The sequence below is a fragment of the Oncorhynchus mykiss genome, chromosome 3, assembly GCF_013265735.2.
Source record: "Oncorhynchus mykiss isolate Arlee chromosome 3, USDA_OmykA_1.1, whole genome shotgun sequence".
Taxonomy (NCBI): domain Eukaryota; kingdom Metazoa; phylum Chordata; class Actinopteri; order Salmoniformes; family Salmonidae; genus Oncorhynchus; species Oncorhynchus mykiss.
Genome location: NC_048567.1, coordinates 52702579 through 52725841, shown reverse-complemented (window position 1 = coordinate 52725841; position 23263 = coordinate 52702579). Strand labels below are relative to the sequence as shown.

Below are 23263 nucleotides of genomic sequence, written 5' to 3'. Positions count from 1 at the left end.
CATTGGGCCTGAGGAGACTAGATGTTGGCTTAACATTACCTTCAAATGCAATCTGACTCAATTGAAATGTCTTCTCTGAACAGGTGGTTGAAGCAACAAAAAATAATTTATGAAAATGTATAAATGTAGAAATTATCAAGGAAAGAGTGCATCCGAGAACATCCCATCATCAACAACTGAAACAGACCATTTGCAGGCTGCTCAGTTTTATTGTAAACTTGCTTGATCCTTGTATTCACGCAGAAACAAAATGGCCGTACCTGAACCACGTTCTTCCGGCTGGACCTCTCTGTTGTCCATTCAACCACGACCCCACAGAGATCCACCCCATCAGGGCTGCAGCCAGGTTTCTACAGACATATAAGAGGCAGAGTGGAGAGGTGTTTAGTGAATAAAGGTTAATATACTGAACAAAAATATAAACGCAACATGTGAAGTGTTTGTCCCATTTTTCATGAGCTGAAATAAAAGATCCCACAAAAATCTTATTTCTCTCAAATTTTGTGAACAAATTTGTTTACATCCCAGTCAGTGAGCATTTTTCCTTTGCCAAGATATCTCTGCCATAAGCCAAAAGTATTTTTAAAGAATTGAGCAGTATGTCCAACTGGCCTCACAACTGCAAACTAAGTGTGACCACACCAGCCCAGGACCTCCACATCTGGCTTCTTCACCTGTGGAATAATCTGAGACCAGCTACCTGGACATCTGATGAAAATGTGGATTTGCAAAACTGAAGAATTTCTGCACAAACTGTCAGAAACCTCCTCAGGGAAGCTCAGCTGCTGCGTGATCATTGTCCTCACCAGGGTCTTGACCTGAATGCTGTTCAGCGTTGTAACCAAGTTCAGTGGCCAAGGACTCACCTTCGATGGCCACTGGCATGCTGGAGGAGTGTGCTCTTCAGATTCATCGCGTTTTCAACTGGGAGATGGCGTGTATGGCGTCGTGTGGGCGAGCGGTTTGCTGACGTCAACGTTGTGAACAGAGTGCCCCATGGTGGCAGTGGGGTTATGGTATGGGTAGGCATAAGTTACAGACAACAAAAACAATTACATGTCAATTTGATTGCACAGAAATACCCTGATGAGATCCTGAGACCCATTGTCATGTCATTCATCTGCCGCCATCTCCTCATGTTTCAGCATGATAATGCACAGCCCCATGTTGCAAGGATCTGTACACAATTCTTGGAAGCTGAAAATGTACGTCAGCATGTTCCAGTTCCCACCCATACTCAGCAACTTCACACAGCCATCAAAGAGGAATGGGACAACATTACACAGGCCATAATCAACAGCCTGATCAACTCTATGTGAAGGAGAGCATGAGGCAAATGCATGAGGCAAATGGTGGTCACACCACATACTGACTGGTTTTCTGATCCATGACCCTACCTTTTTTTAGGTTATCTGTGACCAAAAGATGCATATCTGTATTCCCAGTCATGAGAAATCCATAGATTAGGGCCTAATGTATTTATTTCTACTGACTGATTTCCCTATATGAACTTTGAAATTGTGTGTGTTGTGTTTGTGTAACGGCAGATTTCCTCTTCGTCTGAAGAGGAGTAAGGATCGGACCAAGATGCAGAGTGGTAAGTGTTCATGACGATTTATTTAAAAAACTAACTGAACACTGAAATACAAAACAATAAACGATGTAATGAAAACGAAAACCGAAACAGTACCGTGTGGCGACAAACACTCACACGGAAACAAACACCCACAAACCAACAGTGAAACCCAGGCTACCTAAGTATGATTCTCAATCAGAGACAACTAACGACACCTGCCTCTGATTGAGAACCATACCAGGCTGAACACAAAAACCAACATAGAAAAACAAACATAGACTGCCCACCCCATCTCACGCCCTGACCATACTAAATAAAGACAAAACAAAGGAAATAAAGGTCAGAACGTGACAGTATCCCCCCCCAAAGGTGCGGACTCTGGCCGCAAAACCTGAACCTATAGGGGAGGGCCTGGGTGGGCGTCTGTCCGCGGTGGCGGCTCTGGCGTGGGACGTGGACTCCACTTCACCCTAGTTTTAGTGCGCCTCTTAGCCCGCCTCCGTGGCCTCTTTAGAGCGGCGACCCTCGCCGCGGACCTTGGATTGGGGACCCACGCCACGGGTCCCGAATGGACAGGAGACGCCGGCAGCGCCGGACAGGCGCGAGACTCCGGCATCGCCGACGTGACAGGCGGCTCTGGCAGCTCCTGGCTGGCTGACGGCTCAGGATAGACTGGTGGCTCTAGCAGCTCAGGACAGGCGGGAGACTCTAGCAGCTCAGGACAGGCGGGAGACTCTAGCAGCTCAGGACAGGCGGGAGACTCTAGCAGCTCAGGACAGGCGGGAGACTCTAGCAGCTCAGGACAGGCGGGAGACTCCGGCTGTGCCGGACAGGCGGGAGACTCCGGCTGTGCCGGACAGGCGGGAGACTCCGGCAGCTCCGGAGTGAAGGGCGATTCCGGCATCACCGATGTGACAGGCGGCTCTGGCAGCTCCTGGCTGGCTGACGGCTCTGGCAGCTCCTGGCTGGCTGACGGCTCTGGCAGCTCCTGGCTGGCTGACGGCTCTGGCAGGTCCTGGCTGGCTGACGGCTCTGGCAGGTCCTGGCTGACTGACGGCTCTGGCAGGTCCTGGCTGACTGACGGCTCTGGCTATGCACACGCACTGTGCGCTCCACCGCATAACACGGTGCCTGCCCGGGCCCTCTCTCTCTCCGGTAAGCACGGGAAGTTGGCACAGGTCTCCTACCTGACTTCACCACACTCCCCGTGTGCCTCCCTGTGTACCCCCCCCCCAATAATTTATTGGGGCTGTTTCTCAGGCTTCAAGCCGCGCTGCCTCCTCATACCACCGCCTCTCAGCTTTCGCTGCCTCCAGCTCAGCCTTGGGGCGGCGATATTCACCCGGCTGTGCCCATGGTCCCTTGCCATCCAGAATCTCCTCCCAAGTCCAGGAGTCCTGTGATTTTGGACGCTGCTTGGTCCTTTTTTGGTGGGTGTTTGTGTAACGGCAGATTTCCTCTTCGTCTGAAGAGGAGTAAGGATCGGACCAAGATGCAGCGTGGTAAGTGTTCATGACGATTTATTTAAAAAACAAACTGAACACTGAAATACAAAACAATAAACGATGTGATGAAAACGAAAACCGAAACAGTACCGTGTGGCGACAAACACTCACACGGAAACAAACACCCACAAACCAACAGTGAAACCCAGGCTACCTAAGTATGATTCTCAATCAGAGACAACTAACGACACCTGCCTCTGATTGAGAACCATACTAGGCTGAACACAAAACCAACATAGAAAAACAAACAGACTGCCCACCCCAACTCACGCCCTGACCATACTAAATAAAGACAAAACAAAGGAAATAAAGGTCAGAACGTGACAATTTGTATTTTTGCTCAGTGTAGTTTCACTGCTGTGTTTGTGAATGGGACTCCTAAATGTATCATAGTTGTGCAGTAAATATCAAAATAGATGTTTAAAGAGGGACGCTTTCTCTATAATGGACAGATATTTGATATAAATCACAATGAATAAACAAAAGGAAGTGCTCTACCCAAATATCATATTTTTGTTATAGCACTTTTTCATATTCATTATGCTGTAAACTGAGAATGTACATGTGCTGTAATTCTCTATCATTCAAACCTTTAATATCTTATTCATATCCTCTATGGAATTAAAGAAGCGGTGTGTAACCGTATGAAAACAAGTATGGTATCATTTTCAGACAAAGAGAATGTGATTTAGAAAATGTAGCTTTTTTAAAGAAGAACTAATCAGTGTTAAAGGCATGGGAACTCATTTAGATATAATATCCCTTTATTGTTGTCTCAGACAAGGGAAATCATGGGTAAATTATAGTGAGATGCTGTAAAAAAATCAAGATGATAAGGACATTCTACAACAGTATTACAATGTAGTATCACAATACACTGTAAACACCATAAATCAGAATCAAATCAAGCTATCTTAGGCCTTGATTTGCTCACTGAGATCCCACATGCCTAGCCTGGAATAAACTGAACCTTGACGACTCAATTAACTACCTTGGCTGACAGGTACAGTATTGGATAAATTAGGGGATATTTGATTTATAGTACCTGCCTCAGACAGAGTAAACTACATGTGTTTAAGTTGGATGATCTAAAATACTGCCCATTCTTGTTTCTACTGAATAAATAACTCTCCTTACAGAATGATGTACACATTGCAGGTGAACTCATATATCCTGACTTTATATGCTGGTGACGACATTGTATATTCAGACCCAAACCTAAATACTGCCCACAGCGACCAAATGATAACACAAGAGATTAATAAGCTGTTTATTCTACTCTGAAACAAAGATAAATTAAATTATCAAATGAACACACACACACACACACACACACACACAACCAACCTCCACTGTACCAACTATTTCCATCGGAAAGGGGGGAGATATGTCAATCTATGTGGAAGTGGAAATGTCTCTCTCGCCCATAATGAACTATTGGACAGGGAGAGTCTGACAGACCGTTGCCCTGGTGGGGCTCAGTAAGGGAGAGGGCTTTGATTAAGTCCTTGGAGCTTCATTAAAAAGCATGGCAAGCTCATTTTAGAGACTCCCCCCAACCACCCCTTCTTTCGCTCTCTCTGCCAGTCACCAGTTTCTCTCTGTCTCGCTCCACCTCTCCCTCTCCATCTCTCTCTCAGAACCACATCAGGGCAGGGTGGATTAAAGTCACATACTATACACACACACACACACACACACACACACACACACACACACACACACACACTATATGCAGTCCACTTCACAAGGGGGTAAACAGTTCCTCATTGCTTTTTGATGGGGTGAGCTCCAGTCCTTGGGATCAAAGCCAAAGTTAATTTGCCAGTTTGAGAAATCAGAAAATGAAAAGAAAACGCTTCATTTCTGGCATCAAATTAAAATGCACATAGCGTGTGTTCACTCAACATTTGCACTCATAATGCTAATAGGCAATCCCTCAGAAGGTTGATTTGAGGCTGTAATTGAACATTGCCCCCTCGTATTCAGCAGGTTACCAACCTATTGATGTCACTTTTTTACTTTACAGAACTGTCACTTTTTACTTTACTGTGTGTGTGTGTGTGTGTGTGTGTGTGTGTGTGTGTGTGTGTGTGTGTGTGTGTGTGTGTGTGTGTGTGTGTGTGTGTGTGTGTTGTAAAAACCTACCAAATTCGTCAGGGCTTCTTGCTTGCTCTCTTTATAAAACAGAAGTTTATCAGTCTCCAGGACTACCCAAGTTGAAGCCCAGTTCTTCCTCAGTTTTTTGCCTCCATCTGATATTTTGGCTTTATTCAAATATTCACCTTTCAAAACAACCTGAAATGCATGATGTAACATTTAGCCTTTAACGTATATTAAATCAATTAAATATTAAAATAAAACACATGCTATTTTATCAGTATAAACTAAATAAATATACCTATTTTAATATGTAAAAAAGGCCTGCTGAGTTAAAAGCATAGAAACATATTTATAGTGAATAATACTTAAAAGTTAGACTTATAGAAATAGTCTAATAGTCAATAGCAACCATATAGCAATAAAGTATAATAAACCAAATACATTCCTTCCCATATGTTGCCATACAAACAGTTATTTTTGATGACCTGTCATACTCACAAGACTCTCTGCAGCTCCACCAATGTTATGCTGAGACTGGTTCCTCCGGTGGCGAGAGATCTACAGAAACATAAAAATATATTGAAGAGGAGGTGATTTCCCTGACTGTTTCAAATCAGAGCTGTTGCTTGATTGTGGCCATATTGTCTTAGCTAATAAAATCGGTTCAGTGAAATTAAAGGTGTACAGGTACTGCTAAGGGTCTATGTATTCCATGCAGTAAAGATGATGCAATATACTGCATACAGAGTATGGTTACGTGTGAACGTCTATATACAATATACATATACAATGTCTATATCATACAAGACTATACAGTCTCTGATAGTAATGTGTATGGAGCCACCGTGGGGTTAATGAGGAGACCTCGCATTGTGACAACAGATTGACAACGCACACAACCCAGTGCTAACCCAAATCAGACCATGAGAATTCAGATCAATATCACAGCAATGTAAACACTCGTTCCAAAAGATAAACATGGACACAAATACAGCAAGATTATTGACAGTGTCATTTGACAAATCCATTCTCAACTGCATGTATTTCAGTATTGTAGTAATAGAGTGGCAGCAGAAGCAGTACTAGGTATAGCTATAGTAAAGATAGCTTAGAAGAGGTTGAGGTTATACATAGTTGAACAAGAGTTCTGCGATATCCACACCCTTTACTATGGAAACACAGCTCACAGAATGTATGGTTTGGTCGTCAGTTTTTTCCTTCAGCACGGTGCTGGCCTGCCCTCTACTGTTCAAAGTATAGGCCTACCCCGGCACGCCGAGTCCTATATTCATCATGATTGGGTCCTGCTATATTCTCTCATTAATCACAGTGTAAGAGGGTGGAGCTGGTCACAGTACAGCTGGTTTTAACACACTTACGTCCATATATGGGAGGAGGTCAAGAAAGCATTTCTCTGCTCTCTGGTAACATATCTAATACATGGGAGTAAACAAATAACGTTTATTTTGATGTCTGTTAGACGAGACCCTCTGTGTAATGAATGTAATGAAATGAAAAGTACATCTGCAATACGAACAACATTCATAAACACTGATGCAATGTTAAAGCAACACTCTTAACGTTCCGTGTTCTGAGTTGTGTTTGTTCCGAGTTGTTAATGACCATGTTTGTAGTCCGTAGGAACTGGTTCATTATCTGCAGTAGCCTTTGCATCTCTGTCCTCCGGACAAACTGTATTATTGCAGTATAAGACGTCTCACAAACAAGTATCATCTGCATAATTAGCAAACAAGCAACCCAACAAAACCACAGACGTGGCCTCACGGCAGTGATCATCTGAATAATTCAGTTTGCTGTCAATGACTAATAAACCCTATGAAGGTTTACAATACAACTGTGTATGTTAAGCAATCTAAACTGACGGATTGAAGGTCAATGGCCTGTTGTAAACACATCTAGTACTATTCGCTATCTGAAATTTTGCAGATGAATATTCCAGCCAACAGACAGATGTATTGTATGATACGATGTATGAACCACTATGCTAACTAGAGGTGTCAGCCAGCCCCTCCACCAGCTTCTGAAAAATATTAAATGGTTGGGGTTATGTCCAGTTCATTGTCAACATGGTAGCTACATTATTCCAAATATGCTACACCAGATTGCTCATTTTGTAAATGCATCATCTGTTTTATCTTTACCCTGATTTTCCCACAGGGAAGTGCTCAGAGTCAAACAGAGATCAGCTCAATTAAGCTAATGATAATCACCTAATGTGCGACAACAGTTTAGAAACAATATAATCATAATTACTGGAATTTATATAAGCACAGTTCACCAAATGGCTAACAATATTCAATAAGCCTCTACAATCAGAGTATATCCGGCTGATAGGTGTGTGTGTGTGTGTGTGTACGCCTACACTGAGGGTACAAACATAAAGAACACCTCATCTTTCCATGACATAGACTGACCAGGTGACTGTCTTGCTCTGTATGTATGATCCATTATTGATGTCATCTGTTTAATCCACTTCAATCAGTATAGATGAAGGGGAGGAGACAGGTTAAAGAAGGATTTTCAAGCCTTGAGTCAATTGAGAGATGGATTGTGAGACAATTGTGTATGTGTGCCATTCAGAGGGTGAATGGGCAAGACAAAATATTTAAATGCCTTTGAACGGGGAATGGTAGTAGGTGCCAGGCACACCGATTTGAGTGTGTCAACTGTCAAGAACTGCAACGTTGCTGGATTTTTTTCACGCTCAACAGTTTCCTTTGTGTATCAAGAATGCTCCAACAACCAAGGGACATCCAGACCAAGGCAGGCCGGTGGTCGAAAACAGGTAATTGACGAAAGAGGACAAAGGAGGCTGACACAAAATGTGCAGAGCAACAGACGAACTGCAGTTAGTCAACTGACAGTCCAGTACAACATTGGTGTCCAAAGAACCATAAAATAATGCACAACTCGTTTGAACTTAACACAAATGGGGTATGGCAACCGACGATCTTACAAAGTTCCACTTCTTTTAGAAACAAAACAAAAAACTGTGGTTACAGTGGGCTAAGGAACGAAAACCCTGGACACTGGAGAATTGGAAAAACATTGCCTGATCTGATGAATCCCGGTTCCTGCTGTTTCACACTGATGGGAGGACTAGGGTATGCAGATAACCACATGAGTACAAGCATCTAACATGCTGTGTGTCAACATTGCAGGCTGAAGTAGGTGCTGGGATGGCACACATTGAGCCTCTTGATAAAATTGGAGCAACGTTTGAATGCCACAGGCTATTGCCAATCAAGTGCATCCCTTCATGGCAACAGTATATTTTTAAAACAGGATAATGCCCCTTGGATAGGACTGTCCAGGAATATCAATCCAAGTTTCAGTACCTTGGAGAGTCCACACCCTTACAAATTGAGGCTGTTCTGAGGGCAAAAGGGGGTTCCACTCAAAATTATGAATGTGTTCCTAATGTTTTGTACACTCAGTGTATACTCACAGGTTTGGGAGGCAGATCAGGATCCTGCAGGACCATGGACTTGGTTTGACTCAGGCGTTCCCCGCTGCTCTGGGAGCTCTTGATGCGCATCTGGACTGTACCTTGTGCTGCTCCGGTCAACTGGTGGGGCAAAATCAGAGGCGGCTGTTTCCCTACATTCTGAAGATTGGTGATTCTGGTCAAAAGGAGATGAAAACATAAGTGGATGTTAAGATTAAAATATTGATGAAAAAAACAAGTATTATCCAATTGATAAGATTTCTTATAAATCAATAACCTATACACTGAAGAAGGCTATTAAGTCAAAATGTCTGTGTATGCTATCCTGATGCAGTAAAAAATAATACATTTTTGGAAAATGAAGTATGCTTCATGCAACATCGTTTTGAGGGCCCAAACAAACTTTTGGGAAAGAATGATGGTCCTCCTTTGATTCAAATATTGATAAATAATAAGTAGTATCCAACTGATAAGATTTCTAATAATTAAATGGACACCTCATAGAAGGCTGTTAAAAGTGCTGTTTTTGCTTTTGGGAGTGCATTAATTCATTTGGTTTAGCTGTGACGTTCAGGAGATGAGGAACATTTAGGGGCAGACGCTTCGAGAAGTCTGGCCTAAGCTTGAGGACTTTAACTTTCCTTCCTGTAATGGTTGACTCAATAAAGCATTGCAAAACACCCTTCTTGCTGTAATGTGTCTTTCGATGAGCAGGAAAAATACTCACAGTCTGCTTATTTAACGACTCTCACAAATCTACCCACTGACAAAAATCTATGTTAAATCTAAACAACGATCATGTAAATGTAAATACTAAGGCACATCCAGTCAATGTCATAAAATATATATATATATATTTTTTACCAAATGTGTGTTATTGACTGATGTTTTTTTGAAAAGCTGCACAGTGTCTCACAACAGGAAGCAAATCTAAAACTCCTTCCCCAAAAAAACAATTCAGAAATCAACCAAAGTACTTAATGTTTGCTTAGAGCCTAACATCTCTTCTTGTTTCTGATTACCACATTAACAATGCAGTAAATAAAGATGGCCATGTGATACATATCATCATATATCTGGTATAGACTTGCAGAATTGTGCAGAATTGTCAATTGACAGACAGGATAATGAATGCAGTTTCAAAAAGTTACTTTAGCAACGTAAAAAAAAAAAGAGACAAATTCTCTATATTTTTTGAATTCACACTTGTTCAACAGCAAATCTACGGTATCCTGTGGCATCTAGCATGTCCTGTTTTAACTGCATGTAGACAGGGCATTCCTAAACAACATCTACCATGTTATAACGATTCTGGAATATAATACTCAAGAATAACGGATATTCCTCACGTGTCAACAACTTTCCACCTATCAGCCACGTCCAGTAAGGACCCAGGCCACTGACACCATTGCTCAGGTGTTACATCTCTTTAAGTCACCAATGGCCCCCACTAAACCCCAAATACTCTTAAAAGCAAGGAAACAGCAATCTTTCAATTTTCAAACACAAACCCACTAGAATGGTGTCTTTCTTACCTCGTCCCCGCCATGCCTCTATCAAATCAATCTGCCACAGATCACAAAAAGAGAGAAAGAGTGCAAGTCTTCCTTTTAGAGGAAGTAGGTTTCATCATGTGTTGTACTCAAACCATTGCTGCTCTACAGTTGATGTGAACATCTGTTACATGTCGCAGGCTCAGGTCCCCACTTCCTGAAGGGTGCTACTTGCACAGAAATAGTCTGACTGAAACTTGCTTCAACTTCAAAAGTGAATACCGGTACACATTACTAACGCATGTACAATAGAGGTGGAATCTGACCATCACACAATCTGAGAACAGCGTGAATCAGAATTATCCCTCCTGCAGCAGAGAGTTGGTGTACGGGACAACAACTTGTGTGGTTTTCCGCTACTCCTTTTTGGCCTGTTTTTAGTAACAGCTTGTTTCAAACATCTCCCTTGCCCAAGTGTAGTTTGAAAGTTAGTTGTGCATGCCTTGTGGTAAGTTTCACTGCAGTTAATGTTGTCCTAACTTAAATTCTATTTGGTTACAGTGATTTTTATAGTTTGCATCAATAAAAAAGTGGTCAGTTGAAACAGATGCTAAACTACAGGACTGTTTTGCAATCACAGACTGGAACATGTTCCGGGATTCTTCCGATGGCATTTAGGAGTACACCACATCAGTCACTGGCTTTACCAATAAGTGCATCGAGGACGTCGTCCGCACAGTGACTGTACGTACATACCCCAACCAGAAGCCATGGATTACAGGCAACATTGGCACTGAGCTAAAGGGTAGAGCTGCCGCTTTCAAGGTGGTGCAGGACTCTAACCCGGAAGCTTACAAGAAATCCTGCTATGCCATGCGGCGAACCATCAAACAGGCAAAGATCAATACAGGGCTAAGAGTGAATCATACTACACCGGCTCTGATGCTCGTCTTATGTGCCAGGGCTTGCAAACTATTACAGACTACAAAGGGAAGCACAGCCGCGAGCTGCCCAGTGACATGAGCCTACCAGACGAGCTAAATCACTTCTATGCTCGCATCGAGGCAAGCAACACTGATGCATAACAGTCGTCAACTGTTCCGGACGACTGTGTGATCACGCTCTCCATAGCCGACGTGAGTAAGACCTTTAAACCGGTCAACATACACAAGGCTGCGGGGCCAGACGGATTACCAGGACGTGTGCTCCGGGCATGTGCTGACCAACTGGCAGATGTTTTCACTGACATTTTCAACATGTCCCTGATTGAGTCTGTAATACCAACATGTTTCAAGCAGACCATAGTCCATGTGCTCAATTACACAAAGGCAACCTGCCTAAATGTCTACAGACCGTAGCACTCATGTCTGTAGCCATGAAGTGCTTTGAAAGGTTGGTAATGGCTCACATCAACACCATTATCCCAGAAACCCTAGACCCACTCCAATTTGCATATCGCCCAACAGATCCACAGAGGATGCAATCTCTATTGCACTCCACACTGCCCTTTCCCACCTGGACAAAAGGAACACTTATGTGAGAATGTTGTTCACTGACTACAGCTCAGCTTTCAACACCATTGTACCCTCAAAGCTCATCACTAAGCTAAGGATCCTGGGACTAAACACCTCCCTCTGCAACTGGATCTTGGAATTCCTGACGGGCCACCCCCAGGTGGTGAGGGTAGGTAGCAACACATCTGCCACACTGATCCTCAACACTGGAGCTCCCCAGTGGTGTGTGCTCAGTCCCCTCCTGTACTCCCTGTTCAACCACGACTCCAACACCATCATTAAGTTTGCAGATGACACAACAGTGGTAGGCCTGATCACCAACAATGATGAGACAGCCGATAGAGAGGTCAGAGACCTGGCCGGGTGGTGCCAGAATAACAACGTATCCCTCAATGTAACAACGACTAAGGAGATGATTGTGGACTATAGGAAAAGGAGGACCAAGCTGGAGTGGAGCAGGTGGTAGTGGAGCAGGTTAAGAGCTGTAGAGCTGTAGAGGAGCAGTAGTGTAGTGGAGCAGGTTGAGAGCTTCAAGTTCCTTGGTGTCCACATCAACAACAAACTAGAATGGTCCAAGCACACCAAGACAGTCGTGAAGAAGGTACGACAAAGCCTATTCCCCCTCAGGAAACTAAAAAGATTTGGCATGGGTCCTGAGATTCTCAAAAGGTTCTACAGCTGCAACATCGAGAGTATGCTGACTGGTTGCATCACTGCCTGGTACGGCAATTGCACGGCCTCTGACCGCAAGGCACTACAGAGGGTTGTGCATACCGCCCAGTACATCACTGGGGCTAAGCTGCCTGCCATCCAGGACCTCTACACCAGGCGGAAGGCCTGAGGAAGGCCCTAAAAAGTGTCAAAGACCCCAGTCATAGACTGTTCTCTCCTACCGCACGGCAAGCGGTATCGGAGTGCCAAGTCTAGGACAAAAAGGCTTCTCAACAGTTTTTACCCCCAAGCCATAAGGCTTCTGAACAGGTAATCAAACGGCTACCCGGACTATTTGCATTGTGTGCCTCCCCCAACCCCTCTTTCTACGCTGCTGCTACTCTCTGTTTATCATATATTTATAGCAACTTTACCTATACATTCATGTACATACTACCTCAATTGGGCCGACCAACCAGTGCTCCCGCACATTGGCTAACCGGGCTATCTGCATTGTGTCCCACCCACCACCCGCCAACCCCTCTTTTGCGCTACTGCTACTCTCTGTTCATCATATACTGTATGCATAGTCACTTTAACCATATCTACATGTACATACTACCTCAATCAGCCTGACTAACCGGTGTCTATATGTAGCCTCACTACATTTATAGCCTCACTACTGTATATAGCCTGTCTTTTTACTGTTGTTTTATTTCTTTACCTACCTATTGTTCACCTAATACCTTTTTTTGCACTATTGGTAAGAGCCTGTAAGTAAGCATTTCACTGTAAGGTCTACTGTTGTATTCGGCGCACGTGACAAACTTTGATTTGATTTGTTTTTGCAAGGCACCAGCATACTTCCATTAGCAAAATGTAGAGATACACTGAGTGCACAAAACATTAAGAACACCTTCCTAATATTGAGGTGCACCCTGCTCTTTTGTCCTGCACATTCACCCTCTGAATGGCAGGCATACACAATCCATATCTCAATTGACTCAAGGCTTAAAAATCCTTCTTTCACCTGACTCCCCCCTTCATCTAAACTGATTGAAGTGAATTTAACAGGTGACATCAACATGGATCATAGCTTTCACCTGGATTAACCTGGTCAGTCTATGTCACGGAAAGAGCAGGTGTCCTTAATGTTTTCTACAGTAACAGTTCACAATATGAATGGTATACACTTTATATCAAGATATATAATCCAACTCTCTAAAAACAAGTCTCTCACCGTTGCCGCCTGCTATAGACCACTCTCTGCCCCTAGCTGTGCTCTGGACACCATATGTGAACTAATTGCCCCCCATCTATCTTCAGAACTTGTGCTGCTAGTTGACCTAAACTGGAACATGCTTAACACCCCAGCCATCCTACAATCTAAGCTTGATGCCCTCAATCTCACACAAATTATCAATGAACCTACCAGGTACCACCCCAAAGCCGTTAACACGGGCACCCTCATAGATATCATCCTAACCAACTTGCCCTCTAACTATACCTCTGCTGTTTTCAACCAAGATCTCAGCAATCGCTGCCTCATTGCCTGCATCCGTAATGGGTCAGCGGTCAAGCGACCTCCACTCATCACTGTCAAACGCTCCCTGAAACACTTCAGCGAGCAGGCCTTTCTAATCGACCCGATATTGACCTCATCACGTCAGTAGAGGATGCCTGGTATTTTTTTTTAAATGCCTTCCTCACCATCTTAAATAAGCATGCCCCATTCAAGAAATTTAGAACCAGGAACAGATACAGTATATCCTTTGGTTCTCTCCAGACCTGACTGCCCTTTACCAACACAAAAACATCCTATGGCATTCTGCATTAGCATTGAACAGCCCCCGTGATATGCAACTTTTCAGGGAAGTTAGAAACCAATATACACAGGCAGTTAGAAAAGCCAAGGCTAGCTTTTTCAAGCAGAAATTTGCTTCCTGCAACACAAACTCAAAAAAGTTCTGGAACACTGTAAATTCCATTGAGAATAAGAATACCTCCTCCCAGCTGCCCACTGCACTGAGGATAGGAAACTCTGTGACCACCGATAAATCCACTATAATTGAACATTTCAATAAGCATTTTTCTACGGCTGGCCATGCTATGCTTTCCACCTGGCTACCCCTACCCCGGTCAACTGCACTGTCCTCCCCACAGCAACTCCACCAAGCCTTCCCCATTTCTCCTTCTCCCAAATCCAGTCAGCTGATGTTCTGAAAGAGCTGCAAAATATGGACAAATCAGCCGGGCTAGACAATCTGGACCCTTTCTTTCTAAAATGATCTGCCTAAATTGTTGCAACCCCAATTACTAGCCTGTTCAACCTCTCGTGTCGTCTGAGATTCCCAAAGATTGGAAAGCAGCTGCGGTCATCCCCCTCTTAAAAGGGGGGGCCACTCTAGACCCAAACTGCTACAGACCTATATCTATCCTACCCTGCCTTTCTAAGGTCTTCGAAAGCCAAGTCAACAAACAGATTACCGACCATTTCGAATCCCACCGCACCTTCTCCGCTATGCAATCTGGTTTCAGAGCTGGTCATGGGTGCACCTTAAGGTCCTAAACGATATCTTAACCGCCATCGATAAGAAACAATACTGCGCAGCCGTATTCCTTGACCTGGCCAAATCTTTCGACTCTGTCAATCACCACATCCTCATCGGCAGACTCGATAGCCTTGGTTTCTCAAATGATTGCCTCGCATGGTTCACCAACTACTTCTCTGATAGAGTTCAGCGTGTCAAATCGGAGGGCATGTTGTCTGGGCCTCTGGCAGTCTCTATGGGGGTGCCACAGGGTTCTTTGGACACTGTGGCCTTCTTTGGACACTGTGTTAACAACCCTCCAGACGAGCTTAAATGCCATACAACTCTCCTTCCGTGGCCTACAACTGCTCTTAAATACAAGTAAAACTAAATGCATGCTCTTCAACCGATCACTGCCTGCACCTGCCCGCCCGTCCAGCATCACTACTCTGGACGGGTCTGACTTAGAATATGTTGACAACCACAAATACCTAGGTGTCTGGTTAGACTGTAAACTCTCCTTCCAGACTCACATCAAGCATCTCCAATCCAAAGTTAAATCTAGAATTGGCTTCCTATTTCGCAACAAAGCATCCTTCACTCATGCTGCCAAACATACCCCCGTAAAACTGACCATCCTACTGCTCGTCGACTTCGGCGATGTCATTTACAAAATAGCCTCCAATACCCTACTCAGCAAATTGGATGCAGTCTATCACAGTAACATCCGTCTTGTCACCAAAGCCCCCTATACTACCCCCCACTGTGACCTGTACGCTCTCGTTGGCTGGCCCTCGCTTCATACTCGTCGCCAAACCCACTGGCTCAGGGTCATCTACAAGACCCTGGTAGGTAAAGTCCCCCCTTATCTCAGCCCGCTGGTCACCATAGCAGCACCCACCTGTAGCACGTGCTCCAGCAGGTATATCTCTCTGGTCACCCCCAAAACCAATTCTTCCTTTGGCCGCCTCTCCTTTCAGTTCTCTGCTGCCAATGACTGGAACGAATGACAAAAATCTCTGAAACTGGAAACACTTATCTCCCTCACTAGCTTTAAGCAACAGCTGTCAGAGCAGCTCACATATTACTGCACCTGTACATAGCCCATCTATAACTTAGCCCAAACAACTACCTCTTCCCCTACTATATTTATTTAATTTGCTCCTTTGCATCCCATTATTATTTCTACTTTGCACATACTTCCACTGCAAATCTACCCTTCCAGTGTTTTACTTGCTATATTGTATTTACTTCGCCACCATGGCCTTTTTTTGCCTTTACCTCCCTTATCTCACCTCATTTGCTCACATCGTATATAGACTTATTTTTCTACTGTATGTTTGTTTTACTCCATGTGTAACTCTGCGTTGTTGTACGTGTCGAACTGCTTTGCTTGATCTTAGCCAAGTCGCAATTGTAAATGAGAACTTGTTCTCAACTTGCCTACCTGGTTAAATAAAGGTGAAATAAATATATCATAAGATTTAAAACGAATGTTGTAACATTATCAACAAGCTCCAAAACAATTGTTTGTTGATGACATTGGTTGATGACAAAATTTTACATCATTTGGGGTTTTCCTGTGGTCTTGGGGAATTCACCCAAAGATGGTGGATAAATAAAGATGTCTTACTGAGGATGTTAACAATTGAAACATTTTGTCATTGTTTTAGTCTGCTTAAAAGCAAGTGGCGGCTGTCCCATGGACACCAATACGATAGCAGCTGGGTTTGGTCTGCTTTGTTCATTGACTGTATGAACCAGAAAAAATGAATTCGTAGAATGTCTCTCTTCTTCATCCTTCTCTGATTCACCTTAACAACACTCCTGATGATGTCAGCTTGGTTATTTACAGTGAGGACACACTGTCAGTTTAATTTGAATGCACAATTCAAAATGTGGTCTTCATGGGCGCCATCCTTGGTCAAACCTTAACATAAACAATAATCTATAAATGTTTTATAAGGCATAAAGTTTTAGAATAGACCGTGAGGAAAGTGTACAATAGTCAATAAACTATGCATTTCCTACTTACTTCCAGAAGATGGGGCAATTGCAACTTCACATTCCCATTGGCCCTAATCGAGGAAGTGTTTTTCAAAACTCATTGTTGCCTTGTATGGAGCTGAGAGGGGGCGGAGACTGCAAAAGGGAAAGTACAGAATTACAGGAAGGGAACCGACAGAGGGAAACTGACACTCAAGTTCTGCCTATATAAGTCTATAAGATCAGCCACCAGCACAAGGTATCAATTTACTGCACTAGCTCGTATTGGGGACATTCAATAATTCTACACAATACATCCATATCTCTACATTCTGTGACGTTTGTCTTTTATCATTGATGGTTCAGTGACTCTCATTGGGGTTGACCGCCTCATATCTCGTCTCAACAGCTTTTTTCTGTATTTTATATTAATCAACATTCAATGTCACATTCAATTAGTCAATGATCCAATGGAATCTCTTACAGAAGTGATTGAACACCATCCAGATCTCACCATGTCAGACACGGTCCCCCTGGAACAGAGGTACAAGGCCAGCATGGTCCTGAGTGGAGCAGGAGATGCCCTGGGCTGCAACCATGGTACCTGGGAATTTGAAAATGATGGAGTGTTAATACATGAGCAAGTTCAGAAGAGAGGAGGTCTAGAGAAGCTGGATGCCATAGACTTCCCTGTTAGTGATGACACCGTCATGCACCTGGCTACAGCTGAGGCTCTGGTCAAGGTAGGGGAGGGGGAAGGGGCGTCCCTCCCTGTGCTGTATCGAGCCCTGGTGGAGAAGTACATTGTAAGCATGACAGACATGGCTGGAAGAGGAGCAGGTATGTAACAGTTTATATTCCTTCATGAGGTGTGTCATGTTGTGTTAACATGAGAGGCATATGGCAATATTTCTGCACACTTGGGCACGGTACACTTATCTTAATGTAAATATAGGGGACCTACGTGGTTCTGGTACCGGTTCTGTGGACACCGTAGATCAAAATGGCTTGCATTGAGCAATAGCCCTGGTTCCCACGTACATAGTAGCATTTTTTCTGCGCCTATCTGTCGTAGGATGTGAAATCTGAAACCATTTTATTTGCTCTTCCTACTGTCCATCCACTCCGAGCTGAACCCTACCTCACAGGTGAAGCACATGCCTGCGATAGTTACATCGTAGCACAGCAGGAGAGAGTGGTTTCAACAGGGTAGCACATTCAGACATAATATTATAGCCATTAATCTAAAATAAAAATCACTTTCCATTTGTCATAGACAGACAATATTAGCATGAGATGAAAGGTGTGTTCCTAATGAGTTCTGGAAGTCAATCTAGCGTTCTGTGAGACGTTCACAGATGGGGGCAGATGTTTTGATCGAGAGCCCTTTAGAAAATCTGCACATTTTCTCTAACACTAAACATACAAATATTTTAGCATTTACATTTTTAGTCATTTAGCAGACACTCTTATCCAGAGCAACTTGCAGGAGAGTGCAGACATTTTCATATTTTTCATGCTGGTCCCCTGTGGGAAACTAACCCACGCGTTGCAAGCACCATGCTCTACGTGAGGGGCACCCTGCCTGTGGACACAGACTCATGGAGGTCCTGGACAAAGCCAAGGAGTACGTCAGGCATTCGGGCAATTGTGTGGAGCTGAACATGGCGCACTGGTGAGGCCTTTGTTGTGGTTTTCTGCAGAGGAGGCTGGTGGGCAGAGTGGAACGGTGTCAAACACATGGTTTCCTTTGATATGTTTGATACCACTCCATTCCGACCATTACTATAAGCCAGTCCTCCAATATCTCTGCCCAACAGCCTCCTTTGGTTGACTGTACGTCACACCTCAATGTTAATTAGTGAAAGTTGTTGTTTATAAAGAAATGTGACATACTGATTCCAGTTAATAACACACCATTGTCCAACCCAGATATTGGATCTTAGTTTTGACATTTTTTTGTTGCTGAGAGTTTTCCTGCCCTAGAGGAAATGGAGATGAGCTTGGAGTTTACAGAAATTCACACAAAACTGCACTAACACCCAGTCAAATTATCAGTATTCCATTTTTCATGTAGCCTCATGTTACCAGCAAAAAGCCTAATCACCGATCATGCAACATCATGGACTAAACGATCAAATCCTGTTGCTGCAGAATTATTTTGCTGCGACAATACAGGCCAAATTAAATTCCTACATCTATGGCTGGGTTTACAATGTAGAAAGATGTATAACTTTCATCTGCTTCTGACTAATCTCATTTTTCCAGGGACTACTTTGGAATTCAGTGGAAATCCTATTTAGAAAAGAGAGGCATTCTGGATGGAAAGAGCAAACCTCAGTTCCCAGACTTCTACGGTGTGAAGGAGAGGGAGAGTTTCTATAGGGCGGTGAGCTTCAAGGGTTGTGGTGGCGCCAGTGGGCATGATGCTCCCATGATAGCTTACGATGCCCTCCTGAGGGCAGGCGACTCCTGGGTTGAGCTGGCCAATCATGGCTTCTTCCATGGCGGGGACAGCGACTCCACGGCCGTGATCGCTGCTGCCTGGTGGGGCGCACTGTTCGGCTTCAGAGGGGTGCCAGAGATCAACTACCAGAGGCTTGAGTACCGTGACAGACTATCCAAACTAGGGGAACGGCTATACAAGCTCAGGGGGAAACATCTAGGTTCTTTGAAAGAGTGAAGTAAATGAAACCAAGATGGTTAAAGGTGAAATTCATTACATATCCTGCAGATGATCAGTCATTTCTCCTTTTTTGACACTAATTTTGTATCCCTTGGTTTTTTATTACATATTTTTAAAGAATATGACTGGATCTGGAAAGATTTATAGAGTATTTATGATCTCAAACTGTAGTCTACCTACTGACTAGGAGATGGAGTCATACGCAGCTGCAGAATTTGCTGTATAATTACAAACATTTTATTTTATGGCAACGTAAAATGTTTAATTACCAGCCTATAATCAATCCTTCACTAACATACATTACTGCTACAGTTGTGCTATTATTGTAGCACATTAGCTATGGCAGAGTGTAAAAATGGATTGCTTTACTTCAGATTAGATTGACGTTATTGTGTACATCTTCAAAATGGAGACTACACGTATGGTGGTGACCAGAGGGTGGCAATGTAACTTAACAAATCACTCTTGAAACTCCCTCCTCTCTCCCCGTCTCTCAATTCAATTTCAATATAAGGTCTTTATTGGCATGGAAAACATATGGTTCCATTGCCAAAGCAAGTGAAATAGATAAAAGTGAAGAAAAAATATATATAAAAAAAATGAACAGTTAATATTAGACTCACAAAAGTTCAGATGTCATATTATCCCTATATACAGTGTTGCAACGATACAAATAGTTAAAGTACAAAAGGGAAAATAAATAAATCATATTTACACTGGTGATTTTTCTTCACTGGTTCCCTCCCTGAAAAATATGCTGTTCTCCTTTCTGTAGCTTGATTTTCCAGTGAAACCTGTTTAACAGTGTGGCTTCTATCCCATATCAGCTTGTTATAGGAAAGTGGTTGCAATCATCACTGTAGAAAATTATGAACAATTTAAACGTGAACTGTATGTCTGGCTCAGTCTTTGATATCCTTAAAGTAATTTTTCCTATCTGCTGATAAGTTAAGATAGGGCAATTCCACTCTAGATTGTTCTGGTAGTTCTCACATAAGAACTTCATTGGGAGGAAGGATATTTACAGAGGAATTGCCATTTTAGGCCCTTTTTAGACCTATTCACGCCTCCTGCAAGACCCTGTGATCTGTGAACTGTACATGATACAGACACATCTTGGTGTCATTATACTCCATATAGTTTTCCCTCAAATATGGAGTACTGTATGTCTAGATTCTGAAATACGATAAAGGCTCTATATAATACTTGATGCTTTCTTGAATTTGTATTGGATTTGGGGACTGTGAAAAGACCCCAGGTGGCAAGTCTGGTGGGGTACAGTTAAATTCTGACATTTACATACACTTCGGTTGGAGTCATTAAAACTTGTTTTTCAACCACTCCACACATTTCTTGTTAAACTATAGTTTTGGCAAGTCGGTTAGGACATCTACATTGTGCATGACAAGTAATCTTTCCAACAACTGTTTACAGACAGATTATTTCACCTATAATTCACTGTTTCACAATTCCAGTGGGTCCGAAGTTTACATACACTAAGTTGACTGTTTCTTTAAACAGCTTGGAAAATTCCAGAAAATGATTTCATGGCTTTAGAAACTTCTGATAGGCTAATTGACATCATTTGAGTCAATTGGAGGTGTACCTGTGGCTGTATTTCAAGGCCTACCTTCAAAATCAGTAACTCTTTGCTTGACATCATAGGAAAATCAAAAGAAATCAGCCAAGACCTCAGAAAAGGTCTACAACCTTCACAAGTCTGGTTCATCCTTGGGAGCAATTTCCAAACGCCTGAAGGTACCACGTTCATCTGTACAAACAATAGTACGCAAGAATAAACACCATGGGAACCACGCAGCCATCATACTGCTCAGGAAGGAGACGCTTTCTGTCTCCTGCAGATGAACATACATTAGTGCGAAAAGTGCAAATCAATCCCAGAACAACAGCAAAAGAACCTTGTGAAGATGCTGGAGGAAACAGGTACAAAAGTATCTATATCCACAATAAAACGAGTCCTATATCGACATAACATGAAAGGCCGCTCAGCAAGGAAGAAGCCACTGCTCCAAAACCTCCATAAAAAAGCCAGACTACGGTTTGCAACTGCACATGGGACAAAGATCGTACTTTTTGGAGAACTGTCAGTTAAAGCTTGGTTGCAAATGGGTCTTCCAAATGGGCAATGAACACAAGCATACTTCCAAAGTTGTGGCAAAATGGCTTTAGGACAACAAAGTCAAGGTATTGGAGTGGCCATCAAAGCCCTGACCTCAATCCTATAGAAAATGTGTCGGCAGAACTGAAAATGTGTGTGTGCGCAAGGAGGCCTACAAACCTGACTCAGTTACACCAGCTCTGTCAGGAGGAATGGGCCAAAATTTGTGGGAAGCTTGTGGAAGGCTACCCGACACGTTTGACCCAAGTTAAACAATTTAAAGGCAATGCTACCAAATACTAATTGAGTGTATGTAAACTTCTGACCCACTGGAAATGTGACGAAAGACAAAAGCTGAAATAAATCATTCTCTACTATTATTCTGATATTTCACATTCTTAAAATAAAGTGGTGATCCTAACTGGCCTAAAACAGGGATGTTTTAATCGGATTAAATGTCAGGAATTGTGAAAAACTGAGTTTAAATGTATTTGGCTAAGGTGTATGTAAACTTCCGACTTCAACTTTAAGCATGTTTGTCAGAGCTGTGTGTAAGTTGACTATGCAAACAATTTGGGATTTCCAACACATTAATGTTTCTTATGAAAATGTATCATAAGAGCTGAGATAACCTGCATAATATGGTCATAACACTGTCATGACATTATTTACCATATCTTTACAGCTGTTTTGACAAATTGCATTATTTTATAGCTGGTTATGACCCCTACTTTTAAGAATGTCAAACCCACATTTATTCAAATGTGTTATTCCTCTGCCAAGAAGTTTCCTTTCAATTGAAAGTTTGTTTCTTAAATTGTTTGTTGTAGTAATTACATTGAGTCATTTTTTTAATCATGTTTGAAATAACTTGTAGAAAATACACTTTGGCACTGTCCAGAAGCAGTATGACCATCCTGTGTCACTTTACTTGGACTAAGAAAATACACAGAGTATACAAAACATTAAGAATGTCCATGACAGACTGACCAGGTGAAAGCTATGATTCCTTATTGATGTGACTTGTTAAATCCACTTGACAGGTTAAAGAAGGATTTTTAAAGTCTTGGACACACATGGATGGTGTGTGTCATTCAGAGGGTAAATGAGGAAAACAAAAGATTTATGTGCCCGTGAATGGGGTATGGTAGTAGGTGCCAGGCGCTATGGTTTCTGTCAAGAACTGCAACGCTGCTTGATTTTTCATGCTCAACAGTTTCCCGTGTGTATCAAGAATGATCCAGCACCCAAAGGACATCCAGCTAAATTCATACAACTGTGGGAAGCATTGTATCAATTCAACATGGGCCAAGTCAACATGTACATTAGTGTCTAGTTTGAGAAACAGACGCCTCACAGAGGGGAGGATCGGTAAACCCTTCATCAGGGTGATGTTTGACATTCACAGCCAAAGGAGGACTACAATTTAGTTGATTTCATGACGGATTCATTATGACATGTCTTTGTGTTCTTTTTTGTTTTTACAGATCAACAGCTGATCTAGAGTCCTACCACAACCATTTTCTGATGTACGCCAGCCAGCATTCTTCCCTTTCACCACCAGTCTGATGCCAGAACACTGCTGGCAGCACTGGCAGAATGCAGATGGAACCAAGATGTAAGTCCCCAC

The 23263-nt window shown here is 42.9% G+C and overlaps 2 protein-coding genes across 5 annotated transcripts in view; one reads left to right on the top strand and one right to left on the bottom strand.

The window, feature by feature from the left end:
• LOC110520180 (rho GTPase-activating protein 15) overlaps positions 1 to 17471 on the bottom strand; it is a 52006-nt gene extending 34535 nt beyond the window's left edge. The window contains exons 1-6 of one of the 4 annotated variants that reach the window (XM_021597316.2): positions 17343 to 17471; positions 16878 to 16984; positions 8654 to 8828; positions 5683 to 5742; positions 5230 to 5379; positions 261 to 350 (exon numbers count right to left, since the gene is read on the bottom strand). In XM_021597316.2, coding sequence (XP_021452991.1) covers positions 261 to 350; positions 5230 to 5379; positions 5683 to 5742; positions 8654 to 8743 — 390 coding nt within the window. In that variant the 5' untranslated portion in view covers positions 8744 to 8828; positions 16878 to 16984; positions 17343 to 17471. Of the gene's footprint in view, positions 1 to 260; positions 351 to 5229; positions 5380 to 5682; positions 5743 to 8653; positions 8829 to 10188; positions 10475 to 15743; positions 15769 to 16877; positions 16985 to 17312 lie in introns of those variants that run through there. The other 3 variants (XM_021597315.2, XM_021597318.2, XM_021597314.2) reach the window with 3 other exon arrangements.
• Positions 17096 to 20890, top strand: LOC110520182 (protein ADP-ribosylarginine hydrolase-like). Its single transcript, XM_036964942.1, has 4 exons — positions 17096 to 17668; positions 17784 to 17821; positions 18385 to 18503; positions 19097 to 20890. Exons 1-4 carry the CDS (start codon positions 17299 to 17301, stop codon positions 19509 to 19511), a joined length of 942 nt encoding a protein of 313 aa, XP_036820837.1. The 5' UTR covers positions 17096 to 17298; the 3' UTR covers positions 19512 to 20890.
• Positions 20891 to 23263: the final 2373 nt, after the last annotated feature.

Coding starts and splice junctions, on each gene's coding strand:
- LOC110520182 (XM_036964942.1), top strand. CDS start 17,299: ATGGAATCTCTTACAGAAGTGATTGAACACCATCCAGATCTCACCATG. Junction 17,669..17,783: donor CATGGCTGGAAGAGGAGCAG/GTATGTAACAGT, acceptor ATGTAAATATAG/GGGACCTACGTGGTTCTGGT. Junction 18,504..19,096: donor GAGCTGAACATGGCGCACTG/GTGAGGCCTTTG, acceptor TCATTTTTCCAG/GGACTACTTTGGAATTCAGT.